General features: G+C 37.8%; 1 protein-coding gene across 8 annotated transcripts in view; it reads right to left on the minus strand.

Annotated features, from left to right (window-relative positions):
• diaph2 (diaphanous-related formin 2) overlaps positions 1 to 22,036 on the minus strand; it is a 364,160-nt gene that overhangs the window by 244,877 nt on the left and 97,247 nt on the right. For all 8 annotated transcript variants that reach the window (XM_084951486.1, XM_084951520.1, XM_084951494.1 and 5 more), the window contains 5 exons: positions 18,829 to 18,968; positions 5,177 to 5,251; positions 5,011 to 5,080; positions 4,123 to 4,259; positions 1,064 to 1,172 (listed from right to left, as the gene is read on the minus strand). In XM_084951486.1, coding sequence (XP_084807612.1) covers positions 1,064 to 1,172; positions 4,123 to 4,259; positions 5,011 to 5,080; positions 5,177 to 5,251; positions 18,829 to 18,968 — 531 coding nt within the window. The remainder of the gene's footprint in view (positions 1 to 1,063; positions 1,173 to 4,122; positions 4,260 to 5,010; positions 5,081 to 5,176; positions 5,252 to 18,828; positions 18,969 to 22,036) is intronic.

A 22,036-nucleotide genomic window follows, 5' to 3' on the forward strand; every position in this document is an offset into this window, starting at 1 on the left:
CTTCACAGAATTTATGTGAGTGAAGAAAGTCATGGAGCTCATGAAAAATTCTTTCTCTTCTGCTGCATACAGATAGATACTTACATCAATCACCTCAAACATACCTCAGTCATGTATTGTGGAGTGGGAAGCGGTCGGGGGTAAGGGCATTATGTGTGTTACGTTTAGAGAGCTGCAGTGCTGCCAAAAGGGGGGTTCCAAACATCGTAATTAAAAGCGGCACTGCCAGGACGGTTTTAAAGTTGAAAGTCAGAGTTCTTCTCATGCTCGGCAGACAAGTATACCCCAAACTGGGGTAAAACGCATTTTAATCACATTAGCGAGGTCTAGTTCTGGAGCCTATTCCAGGTTTTGGATAAAAAGTCTATTAATTTCCTCCGAACCCCTTGCATCAGCAAAGCATTTTAATTTACTTCACAATTACCAGCTTCATTTCATTAACGGCAAAATTTAAAGGAAAAACAACAGTCTCCTAATAAAAGAATATCTACTTTCTCTTCTACCACCCGCCTCATCAGTTTCCTTCATGACTTTTCCTTCAAGACTTCTCAATCCCTGCAGCTAAAGTAATTTCTTAAGTAATTTCCTCCTTTTGGCTTCGCAAATACACATTTTAAGGGGTGTTGTTTTCTTGTTGCTGAAGAATACTCGTGAAGGATCTGTAAAATGGAGAATTTAAATGAAGCAGCAAAACGAATAAAAAAGATAGACGGGAGAAAAATATAAATTAGGGATTCGACATCCTTTTTATTATTATTTTGTGATGTTTTCGAAATGAATGTGGAAATCAGCAGCGGTGAAGGAGGTGTTTGAGTAGAGCTTCTCAGCGTAATAGTTGTAGAGTCACATTGCACCTGGTTGTGGAGGTGTGTCAATGTAACTACTAAGTTTGGAAGCACGAATGCAAACCTAGTGCAGCGCGTTACAGAACAACAGTGTTCTGGTTATTGTAGTTACCATTGAAACACGAAGGTCACTTTTATCCACCAAAGGTAATAAAAGGGGAATGATGAATGCATGCTGTGTGTGTGTGAATGCTTATGTGAGTGGACTTGTGTGTAACCTGGAGCTGCTGGGCCTCATGGTTCTCCAGTCCTTCCACAATTGGAGCAAATCTCTCTTTATTGTTCCTTTCTGCAGCAATTGTCATAGCAGCCAGAATCTTATCCAAGCTGGTAGAAAACAGAGAACGGGCAAACACAAAAGTCAACAAACACTTTTATCACATCGCTACCAGGACATTTACTCACAGTTTTCACCTCAGGCATCATGTATCTTATTTTCCCTTGTGTGTTGGCATGAACATTTACTCAGCCCATCTTTGTTCAATCTGACAAATTCTACCGCTTTCAATCCCTTTGTATACAATTTAGTCCTTTATTGTTGCAGTGTCCAATTTTAACCGTTACTAAGGCGATGGCAGACAAAAACAGGGTTTTCCTGCAAATGTGTTTAGTAGTCAAAGCAACTGTGGAATCGTGTATTTGGCTGAACGAGATAGGGTCCAAATTATTGCAATTAGTGCTCAAACACTCAAATACACCTATTGAGAAGGTAAGCAAATTAGAGCACTTGCAAAGGCTCAAGGCAGCTCAACTAAATAGTGTGTTGGACAATTTTAGCCTCTAAATTCTGAATAAAGTATGCTGCACATAACCACACCCACACAAACAGGGCTGCAATAAAAGTAAATTCATGTCTTATGAGCGGTTACATGAAGAGTTATTCACAACATGTGTAACCAATAATTGGCAGCGAGTGGCCCCTGTCACTGCAGAGCCATCGTTGCCATTTTGCTTTCGTTAAATTTAGGACACTAGCTCAGCCTACTGTCATGGAAGTCAGGGAATAAATGCTATAGTATTAGCATTGTAAGTAAACAGTCACACTATACCAAATGAATGCATGTTTATGTATGTACAAACATGTGCCAAATAAACTTGCAATTTTGATTTTTCTTAATTTGTAAAGACTCAACCAATAAAATGTTTAGGGTCAGGAATAACCAGAAGGAAATCTGTGAGTGAGGAAGACCATGTGCTTGACCGACGAGACTGTATGTGCAGACTAAGCCTGACAAACAGATAAATAGAAGGATGATTCTTTGTGATAGAGGTTACAAAGTCAGACAAACGCGGGGAGCTGCATACTGAATAACTTTAAAGCCAGTTCAGATGACGCTTCAAAACAGGCAAGATAGATCTGCTTAACTCGCTGTGTTCCCTTTTGATGCTGTCAGCTAAAGTGGGTGTTGAACATGAGCCAGCGTCACAATGTTGGTTGGGGAGGAAGTTTCTGAGCTAAAAAAGTGACACCTCAGCTCCTTTGGCTGTCATTTCTACAAGATACGGGTATTTTAATGCAAGGCTATGATCACGGCGACGATCTCCATGTTTACTTCAACATTTTCTTGAATGCTTTGACTGACACGGATGAGACAGACAGAGAGAGGGGGGTCTGTCCTATCTATATAGCCAGTATCTGCTTAAAATAGTAGTTGTGTATGTGTGCGTATGCATGCAGTCTCTGTGTAAAGAAGAGACTGAAGAGAACATGGATCTATCTGAAAAATCATTATTATATAAAATCAAGCTCGCTTTGGGAATGATGTGCATTGCTAAAATGTTCAGTCAAACTAATTGTGACTGATTGTCTGTATTTTGACTTCCCAAGGAAGTCACAGCTATGCGAAACTCAGTACCCCAGTACTGCTAATAGTGATAACCTGTTAATATAGCGTTCCTGTCTGAGGCAACTTTAGAGGGCAGCTCTGCTACTCATTCTAGCCTTGACAATGTGAAGACCCAAATGTAATCCCTTGTTGCTCTAATTACTAGAATTAATGATTCTAATGGTAGGATTCATTAACAGTGCCCCCCCCCCCCCCCCCATCCCTAAAGTGTCCAGGTTTGCACATCCTGGCTCAGGAGGACTGTTTACTAGAAAAATGGGAGAATAGTCATTATTGTCTTAGTGGTTTGACCCATGCCTCACCTTTCATGACAAAACAAAATGTCTCACATCTATTTGAATTGGTATTTATAGAAGTAAAAATGTTCGTTTTTATTACAAACAGTACATATAGTTATAATTATTTCTTGTCTGACAATTACATTATAGTAAACACATGTTCAAGTGGCATCTTTAGAAGCTGATACAGGGCCAAAAATCTAAACAAAGAAAATTAAGAAATAAGAAAAAATTACCTGGATTAAAAACCTTTTTTTAAAAAAAAAACAAAAACATATGCAGTCATAACTGAGGCCTATCTGAGTTGTCAGAGATAGCAGACACATTCCTGAACTCAGCTTCTCCAACAGAATTTGTGGGTTTGTTTGTTTCCAGCACTGCATACAGACTGACTTTGAAGTGCCATTGTTATTCTAGTCTGGCCCTGTGGGAAACAATAAAAAACACTCCCCTAAATCCAATTTATACGCTGTCAGCCTGGTTGTGTCTGCAGCAAGCTACACTGAGAAGTTCACCACATTAAACAGACTAAACTGCATCATCTGAGCATGTGATCCAAGAGATTTCTACACCGACTAAGGTCACCTGTAAATGCAGTGGCAACTCATAGCGGGTAAACACATAAGCATGGGGTGCAATCTCTGTATGACTACATGCCACCCAGTGAGAGAAGATTGAAGCGACAGTAATATTATAGGGATGTCCTGCACTCTTCCCTCTATTTCAGAAACAGGGATTTGTATACACAAAGCAGTGATGGGCCATGTCTTTCATTGTTTTTCTTTGTTTTTCCATCAGTCAATCATTTATTTCTATATCAGCCGCAAATTATTAAAAACTATATAGAAAACCTGAGAAATATGTGATCCTATCAACACTTAAAATCCCCATAGGAGATAGGCTAGGAAAAAGTACGGTAGCAACTTCAAAGGTCAATTCATCCACATGACCCAAAGTAAAGACCACAAATAAGAATTTTATTCAAATTCAACCTTATTTAAAATCTTTAAACCTGCAAAAAAAACCAAAGCTCCCAATTTAACGCACTGACCTGCAAACTGAGACAAAACGTATTATGTCTGCAGACATCGGTGGTTGGACTTTGATAGACTACCTACGCATGTGAACGTGATGTCTCTGAATGGAACTTACATGTTTTCCTCTCCGATAATGCAGCAAGCGGAGAGAATTTTCACAATCTCTGTCATCATGCTGGTCTGTTTGGGGTCAATCGCTCGAGCCAACAAAGACAAACTCCGCTCATCTCCCAAGATCCTTTGCAGTCCATACTACGGGCACAAAAGAAGACAGGAGAGGATATAGAAAAAAGTCCACTGGGTATAAGTTAATGAGAACATTAGCATTCATAGAGAACTTTCACTTCAAGTAAAAAACTGAAAAAAATCTCCAATCTACGTAAGTTATAGTTAGCCTTAATTTTCTTATAAGGAGGGACAACGAGGCCGAGGGAGAAAATAGAGAGGATGATGAATTAATTTAATTCAGGACAGGACTATAGGGACAAATACTTATAGTCTCATGTACCTTGTAGTCTCACCACAACTGAAAGAATGGGTAGAGATGACCACATGTGGGGATTAACTCTAACAGAAGCAATATCAACAGTTCATCTATCCTTGAAATGTGTGCCACTTTTGAGAAATGAGCCAGACTACCCAAAAAAGGATAATTAAAAGATCTGAGACTGTGGGCTTGAAATGGTAAAATTAGCTTTACACTCCCATTATCCCAGGCTTGTCAGAGTTCAGATTCAAATAAGGTTTGGAATCTTGGCCTCTTGAGATATTTATAAAATGTTTAATGTAAGTGAACTAAGAGTTTGCTCTCTCGTGCTTTTTATTTTTTGGTAAAATAAATTTACTGTTCAGCTGGTGAACATTTCAGGCCAGTGACTCTGTGTACTCGCTCAGATTTTTTCGTTTGCGTCAGAGCAATATCACTTCATACTGACATGAAAAGAGATTTTTATGTGGGTGATCAGTTGTGTGGACGGCCTTATGTCTGTTGAATCATACAGACCTTATTGTTCATGAAAGCCTTCAAACACTGGATAAGTTTATGCTGGTTGCGTTTATCAATGGGCTCTTGCCTGAAAAAAAAGAAGAAAAGACAGATTTTACGTATTGTGATCGAATGAAAAGTACATTGTGCAAAAACTCAACAACAAATATATGAGGTAACTCACTGTTTCTTGTCCAGCAGCTTCTCCAGTGCCTCCAGAAGAAGTCCGAGACCCTCATGGCCAAAGTTATTAACCCAACTGTAAATAAAACACATAGACAAAAAAAAACTGGTCACACGATACTCATTCTAAATTGTTATTGCCATGCTGGTTTGCTGTCAGCCACGCTGATTCACAGAAAGAAGCAAGCACAAACAACAATATTGCATTAACCTCAGAGGAAATGAGTCACTCAGAGTAATATCAGAGGTTTAACACTTAACTCGATAAATTGACTGTTGCAGTGATTTTTAATTCCTAACAGAAAGTGCTGCAAATCAAAAACCCTCCTGCCCTCTCTCTGACACTGAATACAGTCTGAATCAGTTTACATTTAAACTATACCCATTTACAAGCAAATGAACACCCATCCATCTTAACTAGTGTTCCCATTGCCAAGCAGTTTGTATCCAGCACCCCCCCGAGCTACAACGTTACTGTGCCAAAAGATTAAGCAATGCAAGAAGATAACATTGTAATCGATAATGGATCGCGGGAGATAACTGGCTATAAACCTCAGCGTATCAGGAGACAGCAAATGATCCAGTGCAGATGAGCCCGTTTGTCTAAGCCAGCGGAAGAGAGAAGCAGGAGGAGGCTGGGAGGGACTGTGTGGTCACAGCGAGATTATATCATTAGCATTACTTGTTTTTGGGCCTCCAACTGTCAATAATGTAAAATATATGGGGCAATTTTATGACATTAACGGGGCATAAGTCAACGATTTATCCCACCTTTTTGACAATGATTTGAAATAATAATGGTTTCAGGTATTAAAGCCATTTGTATTGACTCAGTGAGTCGGAAGAGACCCTCAATTAGGGATGAGATGCATTAGCCTAAGGCAACTAGCAAAGTTGAGGTGAGGTATTTCTTTGATCTGTGACTAAATTAGCACGCACAACAAACCCTACCTACCATTACTCACATTTCATTACCAGACAAGCAGCGCCAGTTTATAAGTTATTAATATTTACCATGGTATATAATGATGATCTGTTTTCTTAATAAAACCAAAACACATTATAATGTTTAGAAATGTCTTTATAAATGTCTGTTTACCAAGAGCCTTCCAATTTGAATGTTTTTTTCCAGTATGTACTTTGCACATGCTGGAAGCCATGAAAGAAAAGAAAGACCAAATTGGCTCAGTTTACTGCAGAATAACAATAAAGCTGTATGTATATGTGATACAGAGGAGGTAGAAGTTAATGAAAGGCTGCGACAACACGGAGGGAAAGGAGGCGACATGGCTCAAGAATCACAATTCACTAAGTCCACAGTCTTTGTTTATGCTCCTTAGTAATGATGGTAATGTCAGTCTTCGGAGAGCAGGAAATTGGACCAATATTTGTGAACGGAAATTTGTTCATTACACAGTGTAACTGTAATATGGGATTTTAGGATGCCATGAGACATCTCCGAGGTGTGTGAGAGAACACTGCAGACAAAAACAAAAAAAATACTATGTCCTCTGCCATAAGGACGTTTTTACATAATTACAATTTCATGCTTTGCAATCATGTTCGTTATCACAGTAAACAAGGTGTAAATGTGTAGTATGACGACTCTGTTTTGCTGTCTGCAGAGCATGATTCCTTCCACCTTCAAAGGAGTGTGTGTTTACACGTTAAGTACATTTTAGCAATGCTATTGTTATTTATAGTGGCTGATTTTTTTTTACCTATTAATTTACAAATTAACACTCTGTGCTCACAATCTAGACAATGTGTTTGTTGAAAGGGTTATGCCACTTCTGTACTTTCAAAGGGTGCAACAATAATTCCAATTAAACTATGAGACTGAGAGTGTTTTGTTTGTTTTGATAGTGTTCGTTCTCTCTTTGCTTTTTTTTTTCAGTTTGAAATGCAAATCATAAACCCCCTTCAGTAAATATATAAATTGTCCTTTATTACAGGGTAATTCAAAAGGAAGATAAAACGTCATTTTTGATGAAAAAAAATACTTGGATAGGAACATCGTCAGGTTTATAGTCGTGTTTTACGAAAAAGAGGAAAAGGGGAGTCTCCTGTTAAATACACTACATGGACAAAAATATCAGGATGCATGTCTTAATCCTAAGTGTTTCACTCCTATTGCTACAGGTGAATAAAATCAAGCACCTAGCCATGTAGTCTGCCATTCCAAACATTTGTCACTCACAAGGTTACTCAGAAAAGTTCAGTGAATTTAAGCATGGTACTATATGTACTCCTCCTAGATATTATTGCAAATCACATCAACTGCATGAAGTTACAGAGCAGATACTGAGGCGAAGAGTACCTGCAGCACAGTTCATACTGCAAAATAGCTTCTAATGCTCTGCATTTCTTTATATCTTGCTGTCAAATTGAGAATAAGTGCAGCAAACATACATATAAACTCAGGGACAACAGAGTTTAGACAATTCTGATAAGTTTGAAAGTCATTAGTTGATGTGGACATCTTTATTCTTCAGCACGGTCTGTAAGCTTTCTTGTGATTTCTTTAAATAGTTTTTCAGGCTTCTTGAAGAACATTCAGAACTCTTCTTTGGATAAGCTTTTAATGTCCTTCTAGTTCTTGTGTAATTTGGTGCACTTTCGTGACGTATCATCACAAAAAACCAAACAAATTCAAAAACAGCTTTATGGGAGAAAACTAGCCTTACTATGAGATTTACAAATGCATTCTTTTAGCAGACAAGCTGTACTAATTAAAGGAGAATTCAATTTGTAAAATAAGCAAGAGAAGTTTGTGGAAACTGCATGTTTGCCTTTCTGTATGACTGCTAGACTGAATCAGAATAGGCAGAAAAGAAGAGAAACTGGGATTGTCTGTGCCCTAAATTTTTCATCATAAATGTGCGTCTTGCTGAAGGTTGCAACATAATGCAGTCCCCTAAAGGTTTCTAAGGCACTAAATGTTTTTCAGTCCTCCCTACATCCCAGACTGTCTATCATTTTCTGTCCCCTCACGTATACCCTTAGGTCCTCTACAGGTTGCCTTCCAAATGTCCCCAAAGTTACCACTAAGAAAATGAGAGATGGTACTTTTAGAGTGTTTGTCCTCAGGCTATGAAATGCCCCCTTTCTGTTCATCAGAGAACTTACCTGAATGGACAGCATACTATTACAGCAACTAAAACAAATAACCCTACTTTTTCCACTATGGTGCGGTAATAATAAAGTAATAACAATGATGCCAGCCTCTGTAACAGATCTATATTGTTGTTTTTTAAATACAAAATACTTTCATAGTTAGTAAGCAGAGCAACAAAACGTGTGCTGCGGATGTGGCCATAGGCTCTTGTTTGGTCAAATGTAAAGTACCTTAACGCAGAAACAACATGAGATGAGATCCTTTCCTTATCACTTTCTTCTCCTAATGTGGGAATACATCTAAAAATTTCATTAACTTGGGGGAGAACTTGTTCATCTAATATTGATGGCTATAATCCTCTAGTTAAGTGCCACCAAATTGTGTTACTTTCTGCAATCATGTATATTCCCCAGGCAAAATGAAAAATTCATGGTTGGTCTTAGGGAAGCAATTTCTTATTTTATATTTTGTGGGGTTTTTTGTTTTTTCTTTTGAAGGGGAGGGGCTCTGTTAGCTTGATGCAATTATGTTGCAGTTATGTTAACTGCGAGAAAATGTATGCAGTGAAATTCTCACAGCTTATCTAACAAACAAGAGTTCAAAATGAACTATATTTTACTAACAAGATTTTTGTTCAATGAAGATTTCAGGTCCATAAAGTCTCAACTAGATTGTAGATTTTTCTCAGCACTGCAGTAAAAAGAGCAGTTATGTTATAACATGTACTAATGTCACGGGTTACATATGTTATATGCATGCAACCAATGTCTATGCCTCTTATATTTGGTTCTGCAGCTTGTTTGAAGTGTAAAATTGTTTCTGTTATTATATTTACTATAATTCATACTAAAAAAGAGTGATTCCTTTACAAATTAATAGTATTTAGATGGAAAGATATGCTGTAACTTATTTTTTAGCCTATACTTCTGAATCCTCAAATAAAACATGAAAAAAGGAATCAAACAAGCTGCAGATGTACTCTAGGACAATGTTGTCAGTGCCTACACTTTTGTATGTTATTAAAACAAACTCAGAGCAAAGATCATGGAAAAGAAAGAATAAAGAACGTGTAGAGTTTTACAAGTACATCGCCAGGGAAGTGTTACTACATAAAGAGAAGATTACTTGCACATCACCAGCCACACTAAGCGACTCAACATTGGAAGAAGCAGCGAGTGGGAGACACTGTCCCACCTTGTTTGTCTGATCACTGGTCTTGTGTTTGGATAGACTGTGTGTGTATTGATTTCAGTTTATAGACCAGATTTATTATTTTATCAGGGCTTGGTGAAGGGTTATGTTACTGAAAGCTTCTGTGTCTGTAAAGTATCTCTCATATTATATTACAGGGCCGAGGCATACAACTGTTCCTTTGTTGGGACTACTGACCTATTCACCACTACAGAATCGGGACTTAGGGCCAAGGTGCCATGCAACACATAGGCCTGAAAAATAAATCTTGAAACCAAGCACCACCAGTGTCTGTTTAGTGATTTGGCATGCCAAACATGGGGGTACATTACACTGTGATCAATATAAAAGCCACCCTAAATGCCTATAAAGCACAGTGCATATCAGATGACAGAAATTAAATATGAACATTATCTTTCTGTTCCTTACATATTTACGCAAAATGCTTTCTACAAATAACTATTAAAAGCAGCAACATTTGTCTCCGCTTTTCTAGTGTATCACAGTTTGATGGATTTCGTGGTTTGTCCTTCCACTCTACCTCCCTTTGGTGGGTACTTACCACTTATGACTGGGACTACCCGGCCTTGATGCTTGGAGATTCTCCAATACAACTATCTTCTTGCACATTGTGTTGACTGTTCTCAAAGCTGATTGTCGATGAGTGTTCTCAGACCTTAGCACGCACTATGTGATAATCAATGCTGTTCCTTCATTTCTTTTGGCTCTGGTTTTGACTCATTAGTCTAGAGGTAAAGTATTGCTACTGGACCAACATAGAGATAAACACAGCAACTAGCACTCTCATCCCCAGAGCCACATTATAAGCTTGCCTACAAACGTCATACATTATTTGCACACACTTTGAAGTTTCTATAATATATTACTGTGGATAGACTGATGAATTAATTCAACACCAGGCTGTAGCCAGCAAGTATCAATTAGGGCTGCCACAAACGATTATTTTGATAGTCGACTAGTCACCGATTATTTTTGCGATTAGTCGACTAATCAGATCATCATCCACTGGACGTAAAACGTACAGTTTATTGCACCAGCAGCATCTGCTCTTATATAACTATCATTAGCTTACAGCTTTAAGTGTTTAAGGTATGTGCTAACTAAAAATAAAGACAAGATGATAGTTTATTAAATTTTAATGACATTTGCACATTGTTTCGGTGAAGTTTAATAAACTCCTTGCTATCTAAAATATAACAGGACACGGAGTAAATTCTTGAGCATCTCACACTTCTGATAATCAGCTGTCTGCTCGATGTTTATTCAGCTGTGTAAAAACTATAACTTTAATCTCAGCCAAACCGATTTACTCAGGAACAAATAAAATACTAAAAAAAAGCCAAACAATAACATTTTTAAGTTATCTAAGTGACTTATATATATTTAACCTGAGTAGCGAAAGACGGCGGTGGGTTTGAAAACGATTTGCCGGGAGTCCGGTGTTCTCACGGGCTCTAGTGAGCCTTGCCCCCGGCTAACTATCGAGCTGGTGGGTAACAGACGTCTCCGAAAACGTCGGAGCGCTTTTGAAAATATGTGGTGTCCTGATAAACTGAGCATATATTTGAGGTTTACACAGCTACGTTCTCGCCTGGAAATATGTTAAACGTTTATTTTGTGACCCAGAAATAATAATAAGAGTAACATTAAAACTAACTAGCTGCCGCCATTGTTGGAAACTGAGCTGGGCCGCGCTATGAATTCTGGGACACTGCTTCTTCTTCTTCTTCGGGGTTTAACGGCAGCTGGCATCCTTGTACATGCAGTGCTGCCATCTTCTGTTTCAGTCCGTTATTACACTCTTAAATCCTACTACTTATTCCTGCGTCTTTTGTGATCTTACAAAGCTTCAAACGACGCGTCGACTATTAAATCAGTCGTCGACGATTTTGATAGTCGACGTAATCGTGACTAGTCGACTAATCGTGGCAGCCCTAGTATCAATGACAAAAACATTTGTTTTAATCCTGCAAAATAATTCTTAAACTACACCCTGTTTCTAATGCTGTTTGATCCTTAGCCATAGAAACCTTTACTTCACACAGAACTGAGTTAAATATTTAGAAGACTGTAGATGAGCACTGGGGGAGGGGGTGGGCAAGGTGAACTATCAAGAGATTGAAATACATATTGAAGTATTATGGACACTGTGTGCATCCAGCATCTGGCATTTATACATACAAAGTGAGTCAAAATCCTTGACCTGTGCTGAACCTGACAGAGAACAGCAAGCAGGCAGGATGTTTCAGAGCCCAGCTAACATGCACCTTTCCCATCCGTGCTGCCACTTTGCTCGGCAGTCTTCATAATATCTTTGGTCTCCAACTCCGGCTGGCTATAGCAGCTCTTAAATATAATGCATCACAGCACAGAACATGTTACGATTGTGTGTACCATATGAATAAATTCCTTGCAACCAATTTTTCATATGATAAAGAAAAAAGCTTTATTGAATTAGAGCAGAAGAACTGTCCACAGAGTCATCTGCGGCGGTGCTGTTATTTCATAGTGCTACAAAACCAAGTAATACAGTCTGAGGACAATATACCTGGTGTCAGCACTCCACAAATGTAATTTCTGGCATAGTCAAGGAAGCGCAGGAACAAGAACAGTGCAGTACTCAAAGGGAGCACTTTGCACTTGTAATGGTATTCAAGTCTCAGCTTGATACTGAAACATGGCTTTAACAAAGACTAAAGATGTACCACACAGGTGAATGTAGAACTGAAAGTATGCGTGTGTATGCGCGTGCGTGTGAACATGAAAGGAGTGTGAGGTTGGAGAGTGGAGGTTTCTATCAGAGAGCTGACAGCACACCATGCTCCCTAGATACTTTGAAATGACTCCCCACGGAGTGCAAAACACTCTTGAAATTTCTAATTATCCCCAGAACAACACCAAGAATACCTACACACCAACATAGCATCACTGCAACCTGAAGGTATACAGAAACCAGTATTACTGCTAAAACACTGCTGGACACAGTGTTTTTTCTCAATTTAAATGCGTGGTATTGTGTAAAGCTGCGTTTATTGAGGAAGATTAAAGAATGGACCATTAGGTTTGACGCAATGTATCAACACATTCCTCAGGCTTCTGTAAAGATGAGCTTCATCTTTCAAGTCGAAGGAAATGCAATGGCAAGCACTTCCCTGGAAGAACTAATTCTATTTTCAAAGTCATTAAGTTGCCATTTTGTTCAAGCTTTTGTTGCTGCCACCTTTTAGAGGAGATGTAATTGCAGTATCAGTGTTCACCTTTGAGAACATGTTCACCAGAATTTGTGCCACTATTTAATATCTGCAGACAACTAGTGAAACATTAGGACAGCTCTGCAGCTCTACTAAATTCTGCGGCAGAAAGGATTGCCTTTGTAGGTCACATAAGGTGATAAATCCTTTTATTCATAAGCATAAAGGAAAGTGTGTCACTATGAGAGTTTTCCACAGATTTGACATAAGTTCTCTTAGGATGTTTGTTTACAGGTCAAACATAAAACAGGTTTTATTTATTTATTTTAATACTTTCCACTTAACTATACCACAATTTTATATATCGCATTATATCAAAAATAATAACATGAACCGTAACCTATGAATAATGACTAAGAGCGAATACCAAGAACAGTAATTATAGCTTTATAGTCAGTTATTTCCTATATCTACCAGCTATTTTCGATACTGAAGCAAAATAGTTTCCAACGAAATCAATATAAAATTCAAATCAGATTTGTCTGAATTATGTATGCATGCTTTGGGGCTGTAACAGATATGGCTATCTTGGAGGTTAACAGATGGTGTCATAAAATGAAATAGGCATCACTCTTAAAATACACGCAGACACTGAGGACATTTATGTCTCCAAAATCATTTTCATTGCCTGTGAAGAAGAAGGGCAAACATCAACTTTGAAGTCAGCCGCAAGGGTACAAACTAGTTAACTTGCTCATTTCTCACTCCTTCTCACGTCCACTGAGAGGACAGTGTCATAACATTCGTGCCAAATTTAACAGTCAAATAAAACTCTGACTGTTCTAAGTGATTTATGCTCGTACTATTGTCAAAGTAAAAAGCAAAAATGCATTCTCTAATGAAATAAATTATTCTGAAACAACAGAAGGCCACAGTGTGTTTTACCTTCAGGTTTCTACTAAACACTTGTGTCATTTGCAGTTTTATTCCTCCTTGATGAGTAAACTTTTCGGAGAACCTGAGGGTGACTGAGCGTGGTAGACTCTCACTGCTAAGAAAATGACCACACAGGAAAATTTTTACTAAAGGAAGATGATAAAACTAGATCATCATGGCAGAGAATTAAATTGCTATTTTTCTATTATTCCACAAAGTTGGATGGAAAGAAATAATGCTTAATCCTCAAAGTTCAGAGTCTGTCTTATGTGTCGAGCTAACTGATCTCCCTGAACTTAAGCAGGGACAGCTGTTTTTTCTGCTACGTTTAAAAAAAAAAAAAAATCAAATTGACAAGAAGTCTGATTAAGCTTACAAAAGACTATCGAGGATAACAAAGTGGATACAGAGGATTAATTATGGATGATTCACTGCCATATTTCCACATCAAAAATGACAAGAGTTGAAACAGTTATTCATCTCTGTGAAGAATCTATGTCTGACAGAGCTATCTCATTGATGTCTACTGTGTCTGAATTCTCACACAAGAATCATTTACCAGTGCAGTGCTGTGTTAACTCATAGCAGTCTTATTGAGGGCCACTATTCACACTTTGTACTTGTGCCAGACGAGATTTCAGGCCTACGCTGTCGAGGGGGTATACACAACCTGTGAGCTGTTTAGATGCTCGCATTTGTTTCAATAGCCACAACAGCAGAAGGACAGATGGATATGCTTCTGGGTGCTGGTGTTAATTGGCCGTTGTACATGAAGCAAACAGAAAAGGCCGAGGGAGTAAGACTCAGGCATATAGAGTCCCAGTTAGTGCTATTACATTTAAACTTTTATGCCAAGGGAGCGGCTTTTTTGACACCTTATAATTGACTTTGTGTGAGTTTTTGCCAGAAATGTAAAATGTAAACAAGCTCAAGTATATTGATATATTTTTGCAGGTGAAATTTGACAAAATGTTTCAAAATATCTAAATATATATGAAATAGTAGACCTAGATTAAGCAGTAATGTTTAATGGTTTTTGACCATAAAGTATATGCAGAGCACCGAGATGTCCTTGGCAGAGATGTCAGTGTTTCTCAGTGTGTTGTTCATTGCTTAATCATGCTGGGCAGTAGGACAGACAGCCAACAGGATGAGCAACTTTATGTCAGCAGGCATTGCAACTCCCCAGCCCATAAAAAGCCCATTACTACCGTTCCATGCAACCACAAGCATTCACCTGGGAAAAGCTGGTGAAACTGATTCAGACTCAAAAACACCCTGTGTGGCAGAGCAGCAAGATCATCACAACAACCCACACCTTGAGTATACAGACAGAGAGAGAAGCTCTAGTGTCAGCAAATGTCTCCCGCCTCCACAAAAAGAGCCCGCAAGAAAATGCTCTAGATAAAATGTTCGACTTGTACCGTGAAGCTTTCACATAATGAAAAGTTAGGAGCCCGGTTCAATTTTGGTTAAATATGTCTTAGGGATCTGAGGGCCAGCAGATCTAATATGGAGGTAGCTGTAGGGATTCAGCAAAGTCACAGTGTAATGCCGAAGACAAGACTGAGAGAACTAAAAAGCCTGGACAGTGAAAATGTGCTTTTGTGCTGATAACCACTTAAACCCCTCTCCTCTTTTCTATTTAAAAGTATATTAATAGAGTAGCAGTTAGGATTAGTTCATGAACACCAAAACTACCAGATGCAAAAAATCTAAACATATGAAAGAAGAGTATTTGCTGTACTGGCAAATTTTAAAAAAAAGTGTCAGTCGACTGCTATATTAATAATGTAGAACTATCTCAATCATATCAATGTCTCTGCATGTGGTAAAACAGACAAAGAAGCAATGACATGAGTGGGAAAAGTTGGGTTGAAACGCGGCAGGATTTCTTTCCTCTCTAAATGAGAAAATAACGGGGTGGTAATTTTCTGTAAGTTGGCATCTCTCTTCACATCAGTGGATTAAGAAATTAATGAAAAGTGGCTAGTCAATCTGACATTTCTAAATTAAGAAGCAAGTATCCAAATGACAAAATTAAAAGGGGGAGAATGAAGTAGAGGATAAATAATTGGCAGGGGAAATTTTGACAGAAAGAGAAGTGGAAAACATGGCAGTTGAAGAAAAAGAGAGTGGAAACAGAGAAGGCACTGGATGCTCCAGGCAATGCCATCTGTGGGTGGATCTGCAAAGGCTGCATGCCACACACCTGTGTGGGACTGCCTGGGAGATAAGGCCCTCAGCACAATGGCCCTGTGGCCACCTGCGCTGCCAAACAGGTGCGCAGCCTAGCCAATTAAACTATTAGACAAACACAGGCCTCTGGGAGCAAATTAGCAGCCTCCCCAAACATCAGAGGAAAAACAAAAAGCAATAGTAAGCACTGACAGTGAAGAACAACTACACTTTGATGGGGAGACTTCTATCTCATTTTTGCATTTGTATTTATGTTAAAAGAAACAAAGTTTGGGTCGGTTTGTTTTAATTTAAAATGATCATTTATCTGTCATAAATCCAAAATGACGTTTGAAATTTACAGGAAGTAAGTAAGGAGACAGACTGGGAGGCATTTGCCTCACAGAAAGTCTTTTTGTTTCTTTATTTTTCAGTTTCTTATACACCAATATTTGCTTTAAGTTCATCAATGATTGGTGCCATGTCATTGACAATGATGAATTAATTACTTTTAATTGCGGTATCAATCCCTAGACTGAAACAGCTCATGTTCTTCTCATGTTCAAAACATTCAAAGATTAAACTATTAGCAGATGATTTAAGTAATTATAAAAGGCTCAAATATGTTATTGAGGCTACGTTATCTCAAATGACAACAAAAAACATCATAAAAATTACCTAGTTGGTCACCAGTTGTTTTTATTTCGAGCCTTCTTAAAAAAAGGGGCTAATATCAAACTTTCTCCTCATTTTCATTTTGGCTCCTTTATGGTTATCAGCACGCTTGCTTGCCCAGAGCTCAGGATCAGAGGAGGAGATGCTGCGCCACTGATGTTTGAGTACAACACTGAGTATGGGCTGGATAAGTGGGATCTGCCACAACCAATTTAGTGGTTGTGGGAGCTCTTAATTCATATTTATATTTGAGAGTTACAAAAAAGAATCAAATCTAAACAACAAAAAAAAGCTTTTTCTATCAGGCATGGCCTAAATACTGACATGCACTCCCTACTTTGGGCGTAAAAGATGCTAAAAAGATGCAAACATTGAAGATGTCGAGGCAGATGGATGCCTGTGGAACAAATGGTGACCATTTCAAAAACACAACAACACAGTTTGCTTTTAAATGCGAAAAGATAATCTGGATTGTTGACCGGACACTTTCCCAGAGTTTTTGTGAAGCAATACATTTTGTTGTATTCCTTTCTGTTTGTACTGTTTAGATGTACTGTGAAGTACAAGTACCACATATAAATAACAATTAAATAATTTATTAAAATATACATATTTAAAAGCAGTCAAGTGCATCATTATTCTGAGGTGCAACTAAAAACCAATCATGAACAGACTGCTCTGCACCTTTTTCATGGTTATTTCCATTATATGCTAACATACAATCAAACTATACCAAAGGTTACATTAACATAGTGTGAGTGAAATGCAGAGTTCCTGTGTGTTGTGATCCATAACAATTAAGTACATATTAATTAGAGGAAACCTTATTCATGCTTCAAGAGTAAAATAATAAGAGCTGTAAAGACAGGCAGGGGACAACACTTGCACAATCCTGCCCAGAATCACCATCCAAAGATGGGTCCCTGGGTAGGTCTAGTCATTCGTGGGAGGCAAGTTTTTCATAAAGCACGGGTCACTCATAAGCTGGTCAAAGGTTCAGCCGTTTTACAAACACCCACAGGGCAAGCCTGGCCTCAGTTAGAACCCCTAGGCACCAGTTGGCCTTTCTAAGTGGAAAGGCTGACTCCCTACAGCTTGCTGGAGATTTCGGGCAGTGACTCCACAGAATGCAATCACTCTAGGGATAATTACTTAGCTATTAATTCATGTCGTTACATATTATATAAGGGCTTTCATTTGTTTTAAGCTCAAACGGTTATATGTTAGTACATGACAGTGTGCATGTGTCACATAATCTTTTTAGCCACCTGAATATTCTTGTGCTTAAAAATTCAAATGCATTTCAGGTGAATTCCTTAATCTCCCAAGTTTGATGTGGAAGAAGAGAATTGCTGTCAATGAAAAGTTCCACTGTGTCCATTTCTGTATATAACTGGCTGTATTGAGCAGCTGTTGTGCACAATTTGAACAATAACATGTAACTATATTGCCTTTGCTTTCAAACTGGTTAATGCAGGGATGGAGCAGTAATGCCAGTAGTAGCACACAGATTAGATAAAAGCTCCTCTGAGGCTATGCTGCCAGGTCTGTTCTCTGTATGCAGGGTCAACATAAAAATGCTTCCACTTATACAGTGACCATTTACTTGCACCACTCATTGATTCACATTAGGAAACGGCTCCTGAACAGTGGGATGATAAATAATTTAGGCAATCTGCTGTCACTAAGCCTAAGTGTGCATTGCACCAGTGAGACTAAATTATGATTGAAGATCTCGTTTACAGGAGAGATTGTAGAATTTAGTTACCTACTATAGAAATGGCTAGGGGGAAAAGCCTTGTAACAAATGACCCAAAAGAAAAGCAAACAAGTGATACAGGTTCGCAGAGGATTAAAGAAAAAGGCCCCTTTTATGTTTGTTTTTGTTTGCTAAGAAGCAATTATTATAGCCAGATGTGCTCATTAGCAAAAGCTTGCTTTTTGAGATCAAAATCAAGAGTTTCCAATAACAAAATAAACTGGACTATAAATGCACAGACTGTGTGGGAAAATACAGGAAGTAAAATAGAAAGAACAGAAGAATAAGATCTTAAAAACCACACGATGAATGAGCTACATGAGTTAAAATGATGCTTTTAAAGATCTATATGTTTTTTTATATATAAGGACTAGAGGGAAAACTGTGGAGAAAGTGCATAATGTGTGGGGACAGTAATAGCTAAAATCATCAGAACAGCAATCCTTCACAGCAAAAATGTGTTTCCAATAATAAAAAATATTTTAGAAAAGTTGTTTTTTGTGGGGGTGGGGTTCCTTATCATTCAGATTTTTGCCCGAGTACAAGACAGTTGGCAGAATGTGACAAAAGCTTTATTTACTAACCTGACAGGGTTACTAGTGAGAGACACTCGGAGGGATTCCAGGCAATTGAGCAGCTTTTCTTCTGTGATGCCAGAACGCAGTTCGTGGACGTATTCTTGGGAAGAAAGGGTACACTCATGCTTACTGTTCCTCAGTCCACCCTGCAAACAAAATATCAGTGGAACAGTTGTTAGAAATCTTCAGACCATACTATAACTCAACTTTTGGAACAATATCTCCCTAAATACACAGAAGCGAATGAAAAACTGCAGGTCAATAAAACAAAAAGAAGAATTTGTTAGTGTTAATCAAAAATCCCTTTTATCAGTTTGTTGTATGTAGTAGTATGAGTATGTGGTGCTTTTTTTTTTTAACTTTTCACTTTTTCACATTAAAATCTTTTTTCATCTTTTTATTACACGATAATTATAATAATAACATTTGGCTAGGACATCTATGTTTTAGAAGAAGGAGAAGCTGCACCAGCCACTTTCCCTTTCCTACTCAGCCAAGACTCTAATGATGGACTGTACTGACAGAGAGCCAAAAACAGGATGCACATGCTATCTGCAGCCACTCCTGCTTGAAGTAAATGGATTCTTGTGTTTAATCTCCACAGGGATCTGTTGCTACACTGATACTTACACAATGAGACTATTGGCATCTATTGGCAGCAATACACACATTTTCAGCACAACAGTGAAACACACTGACACTCACTTTACATTCACTGTCTAAGCACACAGTGGAGTTAACATTGTACTATATATTGGACTACAGCGATCAATGAAAAACTGGACTATAAATGAAAAAAGCTCCATATGCAAACTGAAGAATACAAGACTAACCCTGCTTCTCCTTGTAGTGCGCGCTCTGCAAACTAATTTAATTTACCAATTTCAGTTGTTCTGTTTTCATTGTTAATATGACCAAGGTACCATACAAATCACATGAAGAGACAATGCAGAAAAAACATGTATGCCTAAACCAGACTTGGAGGCAAAATTATATCCGCTGTGTTCATCCCTGGATTGCTAGTTTCCTACAATGTGAGCTGTGCTAATAGCCAGTTTGGGAAGTAATAAGCTAACTCATTTATCTAGAGAAAAGAGAAGCTTGCTGATCTCCTGCAATGCACAGTGAACATGAAAGAAGCACATTTTTTGTTGCAAAAACCAGATGCAGTCTAAGAACAGCAAGCTACCGCTGATTCTGAGCTTTCAGTGTAAACTGAGCTCACAGACTGATTGACCGAATAATGGCACAGAATCTCTCATATGTATTAGATTCCGGAAAATGCTAAATCACATTCTGTAAATTACTTGAGTGATTCCTGCCAAAAGCAATTTCATTTCATTACCAGAAGAAATGTAATCACACATCGTACCTTATATACTGTATCGGCTGTAAGAATATTAATGATGGATCTACAAATTACAGTTGAAAAAGAAAAGTTTGGGGGGGTTTTTTTGTTCAAATGCATGAACCATTCTTCTTTTGTACTGTTAATCTCTTATTTTTCTTTAAAAAATAATCAACTCTCCTGTGTGACTCTGTCTTTGTGACTGAAAATATGACTTATCATTAGCTTAAGTATTAAAACTTATATATATAGGAATCCTAATCGGTAATTATACTCTGGAATCTAAATATTGCAAACATTAACAACCATACGCATCTTTCCTTAAAAATTCTAAAATGTTGACAGCCAGAGAAAAGCTACAATAGTAACTGTAAGACACAAATGATAAAACCACATATATAGAAATGCAAAATGTAATAGATTTTTATTCAATTAGGAGTAGAGAGACAGATACTCCAAACTCTCAACGAGGTGAAATGAGAAATACAAACCTTGAAATAGATTTCAAGGTTGAAGCCTGACAGTGATGTAAAACTGTTTCATAGAAATTACATAACAATTACACTTTCCTGGCAGTTAAGGTACTTCAAACAACATATGTATTTTTAATCCTTGAGTGGTAGAGCTTAAGTTTTTGAAATCAGTTCTAAAAGAAAAGTTCATATCATTTGTGTCTAACTCAATGAACCTTTAACTCAATAACTCAGTGTGCATCCGCGTGCACGTGTTGTTAGACTTATAATTTAATGACTCTACTTTATTAAATTTGATATGCACAGAGTTCAAGTAATTAGCATTTTCAATCACAATGTAATAATCTTCCATTGTTTCACTAAAAATATTCAGAAGCCACAGTGTATCCCTAAAAGAGTAGCTGATAAAGATGTCGTGAAAAGACAAAAAGCACTCTGAATTAATATCTTGATATGAATCAGTTAATTTAGACATGGTAACAAATTATTATTTAGGGACAGCAGATAGCTGTTTCTACTTTTACTCTTTTAAAAAGCTAAATAATGAAAAATAACATGGCTTAAGAATGACAACAGATGGGGTCCTGACTTGTTCAAACAGGCACAGCAAGAACATATAAACTCTACTACAATTCACTTCAAATGCAGAACCTGGCTGTGAGGCAGTGTCTGAGTACCTTTTTAATTCCAAATGTTACATTTAGGCTTTTATTTTAGATGAAATAACAATTGATCCATACCAGTTAAGATGTTTAAGTCTTGATCTGAACTCTATCTGAAAAGGAACTGGACCGATGAGCTACTAGACATACTGTCTTTACTGGTACGCTTAAGTGTTCATTAATTGAAAATACTTACTTTTCTGTTGAGCCTCAAAGATGTATTTTTCTCTATCAAGTAGATAAGAAAAAGACTGGATCTAGAGTATTCATTACCCAATGCTGCCTGGACAAGGATCTTCCATAGTAAATGGACCTAAGTCATTAAAACTATTGATTAAGATGGTGCATTACCATTAAGTGTCAGATCCAATCATGCTAAGCATGCACAAGCAGCATATAAGCTATTTAAAAGCTACTTGTCCTCCCAAAAAAGTAGAAGAAAAATAATTAGATTTAGATTATCAGAATGAGCATTTTTGAGAGTTGGTGTAATATGCTGCTTATCCCCTGAAAAAGCCATTGTTGTTTGCTGCAGAATCACAGCAGTCAGATAACCAAACCTTTTGTTTCTGTACAGAAGGACAGAGTGTTAAAAACACACTGCTGTCTGCAGCGATTCAGTTTTGATAACAACAAAAGCTAAAGCAGCTCAGTTGGGTAGATAGTGGAGAGGTCATGTCAGAACTTTGCTCAATAAAGTTTGGAAAATAATGCCTGGTGAGTGTTAAAAT

Source organism: Perissodus microlepis, chromosome 2 (assembly GCF_051167445.1).
Source record: "Perissodus microlepis isolate ML-2025 ecotype Zambia chromosome 2, ASM5116744v1, whole genome shotgun sequence".
NCBI lineage: Eukaryota > Metazoa > Chordata > Actinopteri > Cichliformes > Cichlidae > Perissodus > Perissodus microlepis.